Source organism: Elephas maximus, chromosome 2, assembly GCF_024166365.1.
Source record: "Elephas maximus indicus isolate mEleMax1 chromosome 2, mEleMax1 primary haplotype, whole genome shotgun sequence".
In the NCBI taxonomy this organism is placed as follows: domain Eukaryota; kingdom Metazoa; phylum Chordata; class Mammalia; order Proboscidea; family Elephantidae; genus Elephas; species Elephas maximus.
Genome location: NC_064820.1, coordinates 175563547 through 175582743, shown reverse-complemented (window position 1 = coordinate 175582743; position 19197 = coordinate 175563547). Strand labels below are relative to the sequence as shown.

The window sequence follows — 19197 nt, the reverse complement described above, 5'->3', positions numbered from 1 at the left end:
GGTTTTGTCTATAGCAGGCAGTCTAAGAAAAATATATGGGAACTATCTGAGAAATCAAATGAGTTCAGTCAGCACGTGAATCTTACCTACTTCCTATAGCGATGACCAATTAGAACATTTATTTGCAAATGCTAAGATAAAAAGTGTTTACTACATCCTTATATTCATCCAGCTTATTCTTTACTGGCTCATCATCTGTGAATTTATAAGATTTAAATTCCATGTTGTTGTTGGGGACCATGAGTAATTCTCCAACAATTATATTCAGCTGGAACCTGCCTTTACATTATGGTAAAGGCTTCCTTGGGGGCTTAATATTGCAATCCTTTTGTGAGATCTTTTGGCGGTACTCAGAGCAATTCTTTCATAAAGAAAGTTCAGGTTGGATGGAAAACAAAGGCTAAAGCCTCAAGTGACTAGTGGCTCTAGCACTATGCTGAATATTTCTGAAAATGTACAAAGAGAATAAAATGCACAATTTAGACATGCCTTATTGCTTGTTTCCCTCCTAAGCCAAGGCTGAAATGCTAACCATGTTGATTTATTCCTTCACAGGTTCTTCCTGAAATTTTTCCTCAAATGTAACCAAAATTGCCTAAAGAATGCAGGAAACCCACGTGACATGCGGAGATTCCAGGTAGGTCTTTCGTCTTTCTTCATTCTCGATAACAACGTGAATATCACGATAAAGTGAGAAAGGCATAGGCAGAAAACAATAGTGAGTATAGTTGTTTTCCCCAGAGGTGAAGGGAAGATGAGGCTCTTGGTCTCCTAGGTATCTGCAGTCTTGAAGTTGTTTTTATTAGAGAAGAGTTGGGACTAAGCCACTTGCGTTCAGTGGTTGAGACAGTGATGTCCTTGGAGTCTAGTTTGATTTCCTGAAGGGGCTCACCTGCCTAAACCACCACAGGTAAAGTGACATACATAGAGACTTCTGAAAAGATGGATTCTTTCCCTGTAGATTGTACAAGTAGAAATGTGGTCAAAAGCTTGGTCTATTTTAGAACTATGACTCCTTTTTCTTTCTTCTCTTTCTGCTCTCTTCTTCCAATCTTGGAAATCATTAGCAACAACTGTTCATTAAAACTAGATCCCTTAAGAAGCAGAGCATATCTAGGACAATAAGGGTGACGTGCAATTCTATTTCAGGAATGTCCTTGTGAGTGTTTTCCAGGATCAGTCAGATATGTCTCCATTTAAAGCATGAGTGGCAGGCTAACCTCACATACGTATACATTTATTAAAAGAAGAGGACATGAAAACACATCTGTTAACTTCGAAGATACAAAACAGTACTTGGGTTTCAGGAAGGGTTACTGAGCTGTAGACAGAGTGCTTCTCAAACTCCAAACTGTCGAGAATCCCCTGGGGATCTTGTTAAATTGCAGGTGCTGATTGAGGTCTGGAGTCCCTGGTTGGTGCACATGGTTAATGTTAATATGCTTGGCTGTTAACTGAAAGGTTGTAGGTTCGAGTCCACCCAGAGGTGCCTCAGAAGGAAGGCTTGGTGATCTACTTCTAGAAAATCAGCCATCAAAAACCCTATGGACCACAGTTCTATTCTGATACACATGGGGTTACCATGAGTTGGAATCGACTTGACAGCAATTCTACCTTTCTAATGAGCTCCCAGGTGAAGCTGGTGTTGTTAATTCCCAGACCACACTTTCAGTAGCGAAGTTCTAGACCCTTGTGTTGGTCTCCATCTAATTTTATGACTAAACTCATTTGTGGGATCAGTTAGTTTCCTTAGCAGACTAATGGCAGTAATGATCCATACCTGTATGCCCATATATTCTGTCAGGAAAAACAGCATGGGGCTTAAAGTGTGTTGTTATTTACATGTTTAGTCAGCTTTACCTGTATGATCTCTGAGAGGCTTCTGAGAAATATTGAGACATTTTAGCTGTACATTCTCTAATGAGAGAGAGGGAAGGGATGAATCTGAGCACTGAGTTTTAAATGTCAAGATCTCTTAGTATCCAGGAATTTTTTGTTTTTTCAGAGGTGAGACTTATTGGTCTCATTCCTTGAAGAATGAATCCAGTGAGTAGAAGGTGTTCTCTCCTAAGATTCTGAGGTATTTCTGTAAACCCGTCTTGATCTCTCCCCTGTTTGTTCTAATAGAGGTGAATGGAGAGAATCTATAGATTTCTAGTTTCCTGGAAAATGTTTCCCGTGGCTGACTTCTGCCCCCACATTAGTAAACTTGGGCATGTTTATACCCACACAGGATTTTTTATGTTGAGTCAGCTTTTCCCTTAGGTTGGAGAAATAACATGTGTGATGTTACTACGTGTGCGTTGCTAAGTGTCTTGAAACATAAAGTTGGATTTCAACATAAACTGTTTTGCAACTTGCTTTTTTTTTTGGCCTTAAGATGGGCCCTACATCTCTTTTGACCATGTTTGGGTTGGGATCAAGGCGTATCTGGATGTGGGACAATCTCTGCCTAATAAACATGCCTGGTAAAGGTGTCTAATTTCTTATGAGTACCAGCATCAACTTTGCTGTACCTCTCAGGGCACCAGAGTTTGTGATGGACTTCAGTAGCATTGAGGACCTAAAAAAAACATTTGTGTAAGACTTTCAGGGGCGTGCTTTCCTTTTTTGGACCTGCTAACAAAATGGTCTGAAAACCTTGAGTTATAGGAGTATAGCTCTTACACAAGATGCAAATCAACTTGTTTTGCATCTCCATACATTTCCATGTGTCAGTCATTATCATTTTTATGCAATTAACACATGGTCTTATGGATAAGGCACGTGAATATTTATGCAATCAGAGAGTGGATGAATTGCCTTAAGATAGTTAAAGTAAAACCTCAAATACCCGCTTACCTAGCCTTTCCTTTTTTTCTCCAGTCTTTTTTCTTTAATGACAATCTACTCCCATCTTGCTCTGCATCATTTCATGACTGCTTCATCTTTCTTGAATCCATCTTTTTCCTTGGATTCCATGATAAGATCATCTGGATTTCCTTACTCATTCTCAGTCCTCTTCAAGGGATGCTCTTTTTATGTCCTCCTGTAAATTTTGGTGTTCCCAGGTTTCCTTCTGAGATCCAGAACTTCATGTGGCATTTATCTTTCCCTCATTTGTAACTCACTTCTCTCTGTGTCTAATCTGCTCTTTTTATATTTCAAAAGTCATTAGGTTTAAGACATGCCCTATACTCATTTGGTCTCATTAACATAACAAAGAAAACTCTATTCCCAAATGAGATTACATCCACAGGTATAGGGGTTAGAATTCCAACCCATATTTTGGGGGAGATGAATTCAATCCAGAACAGAGCCTAAAGATGCCATCTGCATGGAGGGAGTTAGAACACTCCCAGGAGTCCCTGGGTGGTGCAAATAGTTAAGCACTGGACTGCTAACGGAAAGACTGGTGGTTCACATCCACCCAGAGGCACCTTGGGAGTAAGGTCTGACCATCTGTTTCCGAGAGGTCACAGCCTTGAAAACCTGTGGAGCACAGTTCTATTCTGCATACTTGGGGATGCCATGAGTTGGAATCAACTTTATGGCAAATAACAACAAAAGCAATCATCAAGCAGAGGGTGGAGTTGTGTTGGAGGGGAAGAACTTGAACATTGTTCCAGAACAGGGCTACAGTGTTGGTCAATTTTTACTTGTATGAACTTTAGAAAAAGAAGCCATTATTTCAGCAGGCTGCCTGGGCTTCCTGTAACCTATGGCGTTTTTGGCCAGTTCTCAAGAGCCAGAAAGACCTATTACAATTTTGTTGGTTCATCTAGATGGGCCATAAGGAAAGCAACCCCCAGACATCTTAAAGTCTTCTGCTAAGAAATCATACTGAAGTTCCTAAATCTTAGGACTGAACTGATAAGGGGAAGATTAGTCTTCCCTGCAGCTATCCTGAGAGGTGTCATAGAGACATTGTTTGAAGGTTTACTCTGAACAAGACTTATAATTTCCATCGCTTTACTAATAGAATTTGGGAAGCTGGTTTCAAATATTTTTATGTTTTTGTTGCCTTGTTGGGGAAATGAGAGAGAGTGTCTTCTTGGTATGAGAAAACTCTATTCTTTACATATCAATGTGGCTTTTACCAGTTACACTGAAAACCTAAGTCCTGGAGACATCTAATTGAAAACACTCTCTCTTGCCGATTAAGTGGGCTATCTCCCATTGACATTGACGCTGCAGTTCTCTCATCCCATTTTGTATGCTTGCCAGGCCAGCCCGATCTTCACACAGCAATGCCAGAGCGTGTCTCCTCTGAACAGCAATCAGGGGCCTGTGTAGGTGACCGAGGAGGACATAAGAAAGGTTGTTGATCTCTTGACATGTAAAGACATTCTGTCAAGCAAACTCAGCCTCACAGTGGCTGAGCTGCTGGTGTGTAAACAGAGACTGCTTAATTACACAGTTCATGTCAGTTAGTGTGACCTTAGCGTTTTCAAGAAATTAATCACTTCCCAAGCAGAGCTCCATCGTGTTCATACTTTAAGGCAATATGGAATAAGCCTTGTAGAAAACCCTTCGTTAGGCTCGTTTTTTTTTTTTTTAGTTTACAATGGATGTTTTCTTTTGAAATCCCTAGACTGTGGTTAGAGCAACAAACTTGCTTAAACACAACAGTGGATACAGGCTTCATTCAGTCCTGGTGGGTATAGGGAAGGGGGAGGAAGTGAAAAGGTGGGATAAGCTGGCGATAGAAACAGCTCATGACACAGGGAAAAATTTACTGTGACTAAAATGAGCCTGTTTCTTCATCTTGACACTAAAAAAAAATGCTAAAGTCACAGGACTGTGTTAAAACCATGTCACAGGCATGGTTTTTAACTGACAGGAGCCAGACAGTTCAAGGTTAAGATTTAAACCCTTATCAATAGCTTTCCTTGTGGAGACTGGCAGAGTGAGGAAGGTGAGGGGAGGGAGGAGAATTGGGTGCAGGCTGTCACTGCAGTAGACACCAGAATGCCTGGAGACTGTGAAGTAAAGTTTAAATTCCCAAATCCACCTTATCTCTTCAACAAAGGATTTCCACAAGCCATAGATTCGTATACCCACATAAATGTGAGATCTATGACTATATAGGAATATAAGATATATTCATTCACTCGTTCATGAAGGCATGCATGTACTCAGTAGTAGTTACTGAAGTGCGATGTGGTGAATATATATCGGAGTCCTCGTGGCGCAGTGGCTAAGAGCTCGGCTGCTAACCAAAAGGTCGGCAGTTTGAATCCACCAGCTGCTTCTTGGATACTCTATAAGGAAGTTCTATGCTGCCCTATAGGGTCGCTATGAGTTGGAATTGACTTGATGGCAATGCCGATGAACAAGAAAGATAGGGGTCTTTGCCCTGATGAAGCTTATACAGGCAGTACCCAGGTTATGGACATTAGGCTTATGGACAACTCATAAGTGCCCTTTAATATTATGTAAATCACTTCACTTTGAAACGACTGAACCAACACCTACTTGTGACAAATTCTTCATCACAATCACCTTCACTAGCTGCGTGTGCAGCTTTTAAATCACTGAAGAGACTTCAAGCCTTGTCTTGCACCTAAAGCGAGGCTAAATAAAAATCGTATGCACTTGTTCCAACTTACCTACAAATTGGACTTAAAGACACAGGAACAGATCTTGTTCATAATCTGGGGACTGCCTGTATTCTAGTTGGGGGTCTATTAGTCAGGATAACACTAGCTGCTGTAACAAATAGACTAAAAAAAAAATTATATATATGTATATAAAATGGCTCACATACAACAGAAGGTTATTTCTTGCACACTTAATGGTACAAGGCTGGTGTTCCTGGTTGGGGAGTGGATCTTGATTTGGGGACCTGGGCTCTTTCTGTCTTGTGCCTCCACTGTCCTCTAGAACCTGGTTGCCTCCATCCAGTCGACCAGGTGAAAGGCAAAGAGCAGTGAAGAGGGCACATGAACGTCTTAAAAATTTTGTCATAGGAATGATCATTGTCCAAACTGCTCACATTCAATTGGCTAGAAATCTGTCATATGGCCATATTTAACCACAGGGAGGCCTGCAATATAGCCTAGCTGTGCAGCCCAGGCAGAGGGGAAAATGGATTTATGGTAAACAATTGCCATTAGCTGCCACAATGAAAACCCATTGCCGTCAAGTCAGTGTTACCCCATGTGTTACAGAGTATAACTGCCCCGTAGGGTTTTGTTGACTGTAATCTTTACAGAAGCAGCTTGCCAGGCCTTTCTTCCACAGAGCCACTGGGGGGGTTCGAACCACCAATATTTTGGTTAGTAGATGAGTGCAAAAAAACCCTGGTGGTGTAGTGTTTAAGAGTTACGTCTGCTAACCAAAAGGTCGGCAGTGGAAATCCAAAAGGTGCTCCTTGTAAACTCTACTGGGCAGTTCTACTCTGTCTTATAGGGTCGCAGTGAGTCGGAATCGACTCGACGGCAATGGGTAGGTAGGTAGGTAGATGAGTGCAAACCATTCGCACCACAATGAAGAGGTGTCAAGATTAATTAATACTAGTTATCCAAATTGCAATTATTGCTATCAAGAAAATTAAACAGGATGTTATAAGAGAGAATGACAGAGTGGGGCAGGGAGTGGGAACCTACATTAAGGTGGGTGACCAGGGAAGACTTCTGAGAAGGTGACATTTAAACTCAGAGCTTAATAATAAATCATCTTGAGAAGAGCTGTAAGAGTATTCCAATAGAGGAAACAGCAAGCACAAAGCTCATTTTTTATCTCATGCTTATCTGAGGGGACAAACAATTTTCTTTCACTTCCTACTCATTTGGAGGGGGAGAGAGGGAATATGAGAATAAACCACCGGATTAAGTATCTCAAATTCCCACTTAAAAAAAAAAAAATTTTTTTTTTTTTTTTTAAATGATGACATAGGAAAGGACCTTGGAGGGCACCCTCCTCCCACCTTTTTTTAGTGAATTGTATTCATTTTGGAGAATCCATGTTATTTATTAAAAATTCCACAGTGACTCTCAAGCAATCAATCGAGGATTCTTAAAATACATGCCCAGTCTCTGCACTTTCAATCTGCTCTTAAAGGCACTTAAATAAAGAAGGCAATATTCTCATCCTTTTTATGTCTCTCCCACCGTCTCCCACTCCCTGTCTTGGATGTACTTATGTTGTTTTGACAAACAGCGCATCTTGCAATTAAATTCTTTACCAACAGAACGCTGGGGACCTGGGCTGCGATCACTCTCTTCATACAGAATAATTTCGAGATGCACCATGCTGATTAATTATACTGAAAGCAGCTCTAATGATAGTTTCAGAATACAGGATTAATTCACATAACATGGTAAATACAAATGGTGGATTTTCAACCTGATATATTAAACCATTACGGTTTATTGGGCAAATATGTATCTTGGCATGAGCCTTATGCTGAGCCTTGGCAGAAAGTATGCATCACCGAGAAGGCATCCTTATGAATGGAATTTGATGAGTAGAGGCTCTGCACTTAGAGCAAGTCAATTTCTGTAGAAGTATGGTTGTCACCGAAGAAAATTTGAAATACCTTAAAGGATAGCGGTAAAGGTGTTTGGCGAGATTAGCGATTGCCTGTGGGTATTGGTTCTGAGGATGTCTGTAGTTACTGAGATTTACCAATAAACTATTATGATCTTCCCCTTTTAAAGCTGTAAGTTATAGAGCTCTTGGTATATGTCAGATGTTGCACTAAGTGCTTTACATGTATGATCTTACTTATTTTTCTACCATTCCCTCCCTTGTTTGCTTTGCTCTAACCAAGTACGTTGGCCTTTTCTTCCTTTATTTCTCTTTTCTGAATACACCAAACTCATTCCTGCCTCAGGGTTTTTGCACTTGGTATTTAGTCTGCCTGTGAAACTCTTCTCTCAAATCAATGAATGGCTGGATATTTATTACTTAGATTTCAGCTAAAAGGTCACCTTCTCAGAGAGGCCTTCCTTAACTACCCAATTAAAAATAGTTCCCACCTGGGCATCACCCCACTCTATTTTATTTTCTTCTTTGAACTTGAAACAGTCTGAAATTACCTTTTGTTGCTTACTTATTTGTTGCCCGACCCCTTTCCTTGCTCCCAGTAAGAACTAAGCTCTTTGGGGGCAAATACTTTATGTATTTTGTTCACTGTTGTTTCTCAGCACTTTGAACGATGCCTGGTGCTCAGTAGCCTTAAAGTAGGCCCACAACTCATATCTATGATTAAATGAGTTGGGGTTCAAACTCAGGATGGTCTGACCCTGGAATCTGAGCTCTCAACCAAGATGCCATTTGGTCGCCCCCAATTTGCATGCCCATGTCTACGTGCCGTGTCCCATTGCTAGAGAGCACACATGATGATTCTGTATGTGCTGCTCACTCCTACTTGACATGGCCATGAGAACACATAAACAAAATGCACCAGTTGAATGCCAAGGTCGCCATTAAGAGTCATCAAAGATATCCCAATCCACTGAGAAAGGAAGCAGCTTTAGATCACTGTTATGGATTGAATTGTGTCCCTCAAAAATATGGGTCAACTTGGCTAGGCCATGATTTCCAGCATTGTGTGATTGTCTACCATTTTGTCATCTGATGTGATTTTCCTGTGTGATGTAAATCCTACTTCTATGATGTTAATGAGGCAGCATTAGAGGCAGTTTGGTTAATGAGACAGGATTTAATCTACAGGATCACACTGTGCTTTAAGTCAGTCTCTTTTGAGATATAAAAGAGAGAAGCATGCAGAGAGACAAGGAAAATCATACCACAAAGAAAATAGTGCCAGGAGCAGAGTGTGTCCTTTGGACCTGGGGTCACTGCACAGAGAAGCTCCTGGACCAAGGGGAGATTGATGATAAGGACCTCCCCCTAGAATTTACGGAGAAAGAAAACCTTCCCCTGGAGCTCACACCCTGAATTCAGAGTTCTAACCTACTAGACTGTAAGAGAATAAACTTCTGTTTGTTAAAGCTATCCACTTCTGGTATTTCTGTTATATAGCAAAAAAAAAAAAAAAAAGACAGCCACCGATGAGTGATTATGTATAGCAGGTGTCACAGTTCAGGAGATAGAAGCTGAGTCTAGTTTCCGAAGGTCTAAATTACTTGGAATCAACTCGACAGCACACAACAACAACAAAAACAAATTAGTTCAGCAAAAGTGTCTGAGGGTTTAGGAGTGTCTGCTTTTGCCTTACCGTGAAGACAAAAGATAAGAAGATCTTTTGCCTTTAGCCTTAAAGTGTGGATTGAATTCGAATCTGTTGTGACTCTAATATTCAATGAGTCTATAAAGAAATTTTTCAGTAGACAGGTAGGGTAGAGAGTGGAGGGTGTGTGGAGTCAGGGGTAGAAGTTTGATCAGTGCTTTTTGTTTAAATTGAATTTTTTTATTGAGATAATTATTGATTCACATGCATTCACAAGAAATGATAAAGAAATCCCACATACCCTTTACGTAGCTTTTTCCAGTAGTAACATTTTGCAAAATTATGGTACAATATTGCCACCAGGATATGAACATTGATACAATCCACTCATTAAAATTTCTCTAGTTTTACTTGTATTCGTTTGTATGTGTGTGTATATACCCATATACACACATGTATTTAGTTCATGGAAACCCTGGCGGTATAGTGGATAAATGCTGTAGCTGCTAACCAAAGGGTGGGCAGTTCAAATCCACCAGGCGCTCCTTGGAAACTCTATGGGGCAGTTCTACTCTGTCCTATAGGGTCGCTATGAGTTGGAATTGACTCGACAGCACTGGGTTATTTAGTTTATACAATTTTTTTTATGTATAATAATAGTGTATGTATCCACTACCACAGACAAGATACTGAGCAGTTAGATCAAGACAAAGATTCCTCATGTTGCTACATTTATAGCTTCATACACTTCCCTCCGCACCTCACTGTGTCCCTAACCTTTGGAAACCACTCATCTGCTCTCCATTTCTAAAATTTTATTATTTCAAGGATACTAAATAAGTGGAACCACCCAGTATGTAATATTCTAGGATTAGCCTTTTTCATTCAGCATAATCTCTGGGGATTCATCCAGTTTGCTATCTATATTCAGTGCTGAAAAAATTACTTACTGTCAACTTAACTCTGACTCACGGTAACCCCATGTGTGTCAGAGTAGAGATGTACTCCATAGAGTTTTCAATGGCTGATTTTTCAGACAGAGATCACCAGACCTTTCTTTCGATGTGCCTCTGGGTGGACTCGAACCTCCAACCTTTGGGTTAGCAGCTGAGCATGTTAACAGTTTGCATCACCCAGGGACTCCTAGTTTCAGTAGTTAGTCCCCCCCACTTTTTTTTTTTCTCAGAAATAATATCTCATGGTATGCTGCTCAAAGCCTTTTTACCTCATGTACTTCAATCCAGTGCTTTTAATTCCTTATAATTAGGGCTCCCAAATCAATGCAAAAACAGAGCAAGCTAAAACCAGAAGTAAGGAAGCCATGTAACAGATGAACTTCAGCACTGATTTCCTCACACTGAGTTAATTTGTGTCAGCATCAAAAACCAAGATTTATCATTTTTTCCCCCAGTGACTCAAATAACTTGTTGGAGAGGTTATTTTTTGGAGGGAGATACTCACTGCCAAAATATTCTAAATTTAAACATTGAAAATATTCTTATTGTCTAATCTTTCCCTTGACTCCACATTTGTTATGAGAATGCTTCAAGACAAAGATTTCAACTCTTTTAGCTGCTTTTGTCATAACCCCTTCTTCCACATGAGCTGCTACTTTTGTTAATGTCATCTTCCACTCATGCTTGAATTTAGCTGCTTGTGTCTTTTCGAAAATCTGCTCATGAGACAGAGCTTATGCTTTACGAATCTCGGTTAATGTTGTTGGGACATACAAGGTCTCCTGTCTGATGTGAAGGGAGGAGGGGCGGCGTGAGGAAAGACAGCGAAGAAGGACTCACCAATAACATAATTCCTGGGGAGCCCATCACAAATGTGAAATGTTGGGAAAGTAAGACTGATGAGGGACTTATCAATAACAAAATTCTTGGAGAACCTCTCACAAAAGTGAAATGTCAGGGAAACGAGACTGAGTAGAAAACATGTCCACCTTACAGGCTATTTTCAATGCAGCAAGGTTTCATTTGGTTTCAAGCCTAGAATGTAATGGGCTAAAATGCAGATAGGTTCTAGAGAGCTGCGTTACATAAGCCAGTGAAAACCGCAATTCACAGGAGGCCTAAATTGTATAACACTGTGCTGCCAGCACAAAGATCTTTAACATGGTAACATTTCATTGTTAGGCTGATAAAGCAGTGGGCCTAGAAGAAACAATTTCTCTATCCTTTTATTTAAAATAACAGCGATCCTCTTTATGACAGTCAAGATGCTTCAGTTAGATAGCCATTCTTTTGAACTTTTTTTTAGCGTCACCAACAAAACAACAACTACTGTACCATGGCTACTAACATTTATTGAGTGCTTGGTATGTACTGAGACATGGTGGCACAGTTGTTAAGAGTTTGGCTACTAACCCAAAGGTTGGCTATTCCAAACCACCAACAGCTTCATGGGAGAAAGATGTGGCGGTCTGCTCCTGCCAAGATTAACAGCCTTGGTAACCCTGTGGGGCAGTTCTACTCTGTACCGTAGGGTTGCTATGAGCTGTAATTGACTCGAGGGCAACCGGTTTGGTATATAACAGGAATCATGCTAGCCAATTTAAATAATTTAAGCCTCACGATAACCTTACAAGTTAAATACTATTATCATTCCCATTTCGGAGTCAGGAACACTGGGGCTTAGATTAATTTATCAGTTAGACCAATTGCTGTCGAGTTGACTCATGGCGATCCCATGTGTTTTAGAGTAGAACTGTGCTCCATAGGGTTTTCAATGCTGATTTTTTGGGAGTAGATAACCAAGCCTTTCTTTCAAAGTCTGTATGGACTTGAACGTTCAACCTTTTGGACAGCAGCCAAGGGAGTTAACTGTTTGTACCACCCAGGGACTCCAGAGAGGTTGAGTTAACCTGCCCCAAATCACACCAACTAGCAATGCTGGTGATGGGAGCCAAGAATCATGAATTTTGTGTCTAATTCTTTCAAATTCTAAATAGGAGGGATAGCAAAAATGACCTTTGAGATATCTAGATCCTGGAAAGCATATAGCAAGGAGGCCTGATTCTGAACCAGGGAGATGAGCCAAGAAACCTGTCAAATCCATGGGTAGCTGCAGACTTCTCTTCTGCCTTTCTCATTCCTTCTCCCAAACAGAGTCTGGAGGGTAGAACCCAGCTAGAAGGTATCACGGAACATGCTGGGTGTTAATCAGACAGCATGCCTCACTGCCATGCCATGTTAAAAGATAAAACCCCCAAATACAAATGTGATCCCAGTAAATGCAGTGATAAAAACACACATGTGAACAGCCCTAAATCTCCCCACCTAGCTAATATTTATTTCAGGAGATACAAACTACGGAATTCTCAAGAATACATTGGTACAATGTATTTCAAAACCATTCTCGAGCAGCGCTGTCCAATAGAACATTCTGCATTTATGGGGATGTTCCCTATCTGCCCTGTCTGGTATGGTAGCCACTAGTCACATGTGGCTACTGAGCATTCGAAATGTGGCTGTTGAGATTCAGGAGCAGAATTTCTTTTTACTTCAGTTAATTTCAATTTATTAAAAATTTAAATAGCCCCCCCCAACAAATTTTAAATAGCCACATGTATGACTACTGTGCTATACAGTGCTGTTCCAGACAGTAAATGTCTAATTACATCAGATATCATAAAATTCTAAAAATACCTGTTCTTAATATTCCCTCCATCTCTTTCTCTGGGCAGGGGAGTAAGGAAGGCAGTAAAGAGGGTAGGGGTGGTTGAGTCAAAATGTAAAATCATTTTCCATGTTTATCTGTCCTGAACTTAAACTGCGTTTTGTTGACAAAATTTGGGAAGGTTGAAGATTTGGCAGGCCTGGCTGTCCCCTTGCCTGCATGAATGTGTCAGCACCTCATTAATCTTGTATTAAACTGTAAAGGCCCTTCTGCCTTCTATATGGGCTTATTTTTAAAGGACACTTCAGTATTTCCTTTGCATCTCAGAGTTAGTTTTTTTTTTTTTTTTAATTAGTAAGTTGCTGTGTAAATTAATTTCAGCATGTGTTTTATTTAAATATATCCTGGCTATTTCCAAACTAGAATGAGAGAAATTATCTTGGGGTAAGGAAATGTATTGCATTATGAGTTTTTGAGGAACATACCAGTGGCCATCAAATTGACTCTGACTCTTGACAATCCCAGGTGTTTCAGAGTATAACTGTGCTCCATAGGGTTTTCAGTCCCTGGTCTTTGGAAAGTAGATCACCAGGCCTTTAGTCTGAGGCACTGCTGGATAAACTTGAATCTTCAACCTTTTGATTTGCAGTTGAAAACGTTAACTGTTTGCACCACCCATGGACCCCCTGAAGGATGTATTCAGTGTTTATTTTCTAGAATTGAAAGGAATAGTATTCTCTGGTGTTATGCTTTCTCTGGTTTTGATCTTTCAATTAAATGAGTTTATCACACATGTGAGTCTAGGATTCTTCTCTTGCCAAAAAAAAAAAAAAAAAAGTAAACTTAGAGCGTACCATTCTGTTCCCCTTAGCTGTTTTTGACATTTTTGTTCAATGTAGAAATTAGATGACAGTGTCTTTTAAAGATACAGAATATTTTAAGCTTTAAGAGCCTGTAGTGGTGTCTTACAGGTGCATGGCACATTGTCATTGCTTTTTTTTTTTTCTTTTTAAGACAGACATCTAGAATAACCACTTTCTGTATTTCCTGACACTGGAAACAGATACCGTTTGGGATTCCTTTTATAGTTTCTTCAGCTAACGTCTCCAGTGACCACTCACTTGTGGTCTCGTAGTAAATCAAAATTTCTTTGAAAGACCCAGTACTGTTATGTAATTATAAATGTTCCACGAAGTCATCTCCCTAACTTAAAAGAAAAGCAAGTTTCCGTTTCCTTGAATAATAGGGACTCTCTCGCTGCATATAATACTCTGTGAAAATAATAAAAAAAAAAAAATAGTTTTCTTCTTGCCTTTCTGTTTCTCCTCCTCCTTTTAAATTAGCCTACAATTGATGAGGCATACAAATCAGCTTCAGGCTGTGTCAGACCTGGTTGGGCAATCATGAATAGCGGGAAAAACCACTTAGTAAACTTTCCTCTCCTCTTGGGAATGAACTTGTTCTAGCTGGAATTTTGAGTTTCACAATGACTGAGGAGAATACCCTGCGTCCCTGAACAGACTCACAATCATTTATTTTGCATTTTAATAAATTAGATTTTAAAAAGAAAATCAACTTCCTGGGTAATATTGCGAGCAGTGAATGCTTCCACGGGCCGCAGTGAGTTGCTATCTTTGAGGCATGGGGAACCGAATTCACCACATTTTGCCAGGATGCTTTTGGGTCAAAGAGGGGAGACAGTGGCACTTTTAAGCGTCGAAAGCATGGGTGGGGGTCTGTGGAAGGGTACACTTTGCCCTGCAGGACTGACCATTCACAGGCATAGGCCAAAGCCTAGAGCTTTCCCTTTTGCCCAGCTCAGGTGACGAAACTGCAGCATTTGCACAAGCTTCAAAAAGTCAGTGCCCCTTTTAGCCAACTTGGAGAAAAGAGACTGGGGCCTCAGTGTGTGCCAATCCTTGTAAAGCGTCTCACCTCTTCAGAGGCTAATGCCTCTCAAAACCAAGAACAATTAAAGTGAGAATCTTTCCAAGCAACTGGGGAATTGAACAAAATAAATCAGAAATCCTCAGCCTTCGCTCTGGAGGCTCGCCTCATTATGAGAGCAGATCTATTAGCCCTCTTGCCATTGTCTTTCATTTCTCAAGTGAGGTGATTCTAATTAAATTAATCTGCATGTCAATCTATCAGTGATCAATCAAAGAGCCTGAGGTCTCCCCTATGCTGCAGGGTGCTTACGGCTGACAGGGGCTGATAATGGAGGAAGAAATAAACTGTCGAGCAAAGTTAATTAGTCAACATAATAGGTGGATTAAACGGGAGCTGGCTGATTGCTGTTTCCCATGTCAAAGCATGAGGTGGGAGCTGAAGCTGCAATTACAGACAATTATTATATTTGGTTGTAAGAGGTCGCATGAATAAACATATCTCTGTGGGTTTCAGTTTTTAATCCCCTTCTCCATTTAATATAAGGAGAAGTGTAGGTCATTTCTTTCCATTGTTTTAGTCAAAGTTCTCTGAGACAACACCTTTACCCATGTGCCTTCTGGCAAACCAAGTTCAGAGTTCGTTGGTAAGATGGCCACAGTGTCTGAATTGTAGCTTGGGCCACTGCCACCATTTTTTGTTGGCTTTGAAACACAAATGGAAGACACTTAATTAGCAGGGTTTTTTTTTGAGGGAGATGGTATGGTCGTGGTAGTGGTCAAGGGGGGTTTGATTAGATTAATCAAAGCGAATGTGGGAGTAAAAAAGTACAGGAAACTCCAAAAAGGCACCCAAGAGGGAAAGCTGCATCCCAGCTCTCACTGAAACCTCCCTTTTTATTTCTCTATCCTCTTAACCCTGACACGGTGAGGGAGGAAATATTTTAAAGATTCAAAAGATTTTTATTTGCATGATCAACTGTGATATCTGCTTCAGTGTCTAAACTGAAGGGTAATTTAGGTGAAACACAGCCACCCTTGTGTAAAAAAATATGCTAATAAAGATCCTCTTGTTCAAATTACGGTTAACAGTGTACCTTCTGCTGTATAACTATAAACTGTGCAATTTTACTTAAAACTGCATCAAAAGCATTCTATACCAAAGACCCACTCATCAATAGCTTCTCTTGTTAGACTTGTACAGCATAAGCACCAGTTATTATGTGAAATAGCTATGCAATTTTCTTCAGCTCCCAGCTGTTATTTATTTAACTTGAGTTTATTACCCTCCATGCTTTTATATTAAAATGTTCATTCGCTTCTCTCTTATGTCTTCAGGTCGTGGTGTCTACAACAGTCAACGTGGATGGCCATGTCCTGGCAGTCTCTGATAACATGTTTGTCCATAATAACTCCAAGCATGGGCGGAGGGCTCGGAGGCTTGACCCCTCGGAAGGTACGCCCTCTTATCTGGAACATGGTAGGCGACTCATTTTCATTGGTTGGCATTGCTACTTTAACCACATTTTCTATCCTGTTTCGAACTTCAAATATCTTTTTGAACAATACTGATTCTCTCAGGTTTTTACTCTTCGAAATATGATGCTTAATATTTAGAGACAGGAACATTTTTTTGAGGGCCATCCTTCGTTATTGCATGGCTGTTGACCCTGGAAATGGCTGACACAACTTTCCTTCAGGTTGAGAGAGTATGAGACTAGGATTTTTCTATGTTAAAGCTCTCACTTGACTAAAAATAAAGGGCAAAGCAGGGTAATCAAAATTGTGATGTATTTTAAGTATTTATAATGACCATTAAAGCTTTATAACGAGCTCCATCTTCTTTATAATCCTGTTGGTATATCTCTGTGACTGTATGTTTAACCTCAGTTGGAGATAGGGTCCAAAGTCTAGATTGGAGGTGTTTTCTGAATATGAAGCCCAGATCAAATGTCCTTCCTGTGCCCTTTATAGACCCTTTTCCTCATTACCACGTGATAGAGCCTGCTTTCTGTAGATAGAGTTTGGTGGGGAGAAATAACGTTAGTCTTGAGAATTCTGACGAATCAGTGGTGCCTTTCAGAGAAATGGAGGAAACCAGATAAAATTTTGAATCAAGGAAAGTGAATGCCACTCAGAGGAGCCATGGACTAGATTGATGGCATGTCTGAATTTTTCTGTACTCCTTGAGTATGTAACGTATCCATTCATCTATCCACCCATCCACCCATCCATCCATCCACCCACCCACCCACCCACCCACATACCCATCCACCCACCCACCCACATACCCATCCACCCACCCATCCACTTATTCATCCATCCATCCACCCACCCATCCATCCTCCTACCCACCTACCCACCCATCCACCCATCCACCCATCCCCCATCCACCCATCACCCACCCACCCATCCACCCATCCATCCATCCATCCATCCATCCATCCATCCATCCATCCATCCATCCATCCATCCATCCATCCATCCATCCATCCATCCATCCATCCATCCATCCAAGAAACAGTGACTGAGATTCTGCTGGATACCAATCACCATACTAGGCTTTCTCCAGTCTCCTCAGATAAAACTCTTAACCCATTTCTCCCACTGCACTTTCCAGTTTGCTACATTGGCAGGATTATTTAAAAAACTACCACACAAATTACCACCCTATTGCCTGATTTTTCCATGGGCTGTGAGTTGTCCATGATATAATTCGTAATGCAGAATTCACCCTTCTCTGCCAGCATCCCAATTTAATAAGCACACTACCATCATCGCTTTTTGCCTGATTTTTTTTTTCCTGTGCTTAAGGGATACACACACTGTACTTTTTATTAATTAGCCAGATGTAACACTCTTAAAAGGAATTCTTCGCCACATCCAGTTTTACAGTTTCTTTAAAGTAAGCCATCATCTTTCGAAGGCTGCTTCTTTATAGTTTCATTAGTGCTGAGATGGATGGATATTACTTTTTGCAGGAGGCCATTTGAAACACCTGCTCATGATTACATTCCTAGTTCCATTTCTGTATTTAAAATTATTCTGATCCCCACTTTACAGTAATGTTGCCTTTCTAATACCCTTGGAGTCACTTAAGGCATTGTATGACTGGAAGTGTTTAGGTGAAAGGAAGAAGAAAAATACAGGTAAATACGCAGTGGGCACAATTTGAAGAGCGTGGGCTTAAAAACAGAAGTTCTGCTTTTGCCTGTGGCTGGTCAGTTATAACAGTGACTGTCCTATTGGGCAGACTTGACTGTCAGTTTGAAATCTGCCAGTCAGGTGTTCACAGTTGCGTTGCATTCCAAGTGCAGACCACACCCAGCTCCTATTTCTGCTCTCAGGATGTCCACGAGGGAATATCTAACATAATGCAAACCATCCTTCCACCTAAAAAACCCCCCAAAAAAACCCAAAAAACAAAAAAGCTCAAAACCTAAAAAACCAAACCAAAACAGAACAGCTTGTTAGAAAGGATGTCTCCAGGGGATGGAGGGCAATATCATTAATTTGCAACGTGATGTGGGGGAAAAGCTTGAAATAGGTGCCAGGAAACTCAAATTCAACTCTTGGTTCTACCTCTGGCCTCTTTGTGTGACCTTGGACAAGTCACCACACCTTCTGAGATCCTTAGTTTACTTCTTAGGAAAACAAAGGAGATGATTGGTTAACAAAAAAAAAAAAAAAAAAGAAAAATTAAAAACAACCAAACTCACCACCTTCAAGTTGGCAATAATCTGGGCTTTGGGTGGGGGACAGCTAATGTAAATACGGGAAGTGGGCTGGGTGGGGACAGGGAGCCCAGCAAGTGTATGCTCTGCTGCCCCTCAGCCCAACCAGTTGTTGCCAAGGGGTAAGGAGAGCCTAGTGGGGCCAGATGTCCCGGTTTGGCAAGCATTAAAAGTCTCCTCATTCTTATTTGTTGGTAACTAACTACAAAATTTTTAGACACTGAAGGGAAGGGGGCAGACAAGGAAAAAAAGTCACAGGAAGAGTACAGTCATAGGCTAACAACAGTTTGAGACCACTGATTAAAAAGTCTCTGTGGAAACCCTGGTAGCATAGTGGTTAAGAGCTATGCCTGCTAACCAAAAGGTCAACAGTTCAGATCCACCAGGTGCTTCTTGAAAATTCTATGGGGGAGTTCTCCTCTGCTCTGTAGGGTTGCTATGAGTCGGAATTGACTTGACAGCAACAGGTTTGGTTTTTGTTTTTAATCTTACAGCTCAAATATTCTTGCATCTATGAAAACATATTAATATTTCAGTTGGGATATTGTATTATTCTAAATTTTAAAGACAACATTTTATTTCTCTCCCTGGTTTACCACTGCACAAAATGCCCATATAGCTTATTATTGAATAAAATATTGTTCACCCCCCTTGAGGAATCCTGGTGGTGCAGTGGTTAAGAGCTCGGCTGCTAACCAAAAGGTTGGCAGTTCAAATCCACCAACTGCTCCTTGGAAACTCTGTGGGGCCATTCTACTCTGTCCTATAGGGTCACCATGAGTCAGAATCGACTCAACAGCAGGGGTTCACCCTCCTTGGGGACATGATGTTCTAT

At 40.7% G+C, this 19197-nt stretch overlaps 1 protein-coding gene across 5 annotated transcripts in view; it reads left to right on the top strand.

Moving 5' to 3' along the window:
- The window catches only part of EBF1 (EBF transcription factor 1), a 447546-nt gene that overhangs the window by 275573 nt on the left and 152776 nt on the right, over positions 1–19197 (top strand). For 3 of the 5 annotated variants that reach the window (XM_049874227.1, XM_049874226.1, XM_049874230.1), the window contains exons 7-8: positions 556–637; positions 15967–16108. In XM_049874227.1, coding sequence (XP_049730184.1) covers positions 556–637; positions 15967–16108 — 224 coding nt within the window. The remainder of the gene's footprint in view (positions 1–555; positions 638–15966; positions 16109–19197) is intronic. The other 2 variants (XM_049874229.1, XM_049874228.1) reach the window with 1 other exon arrangement.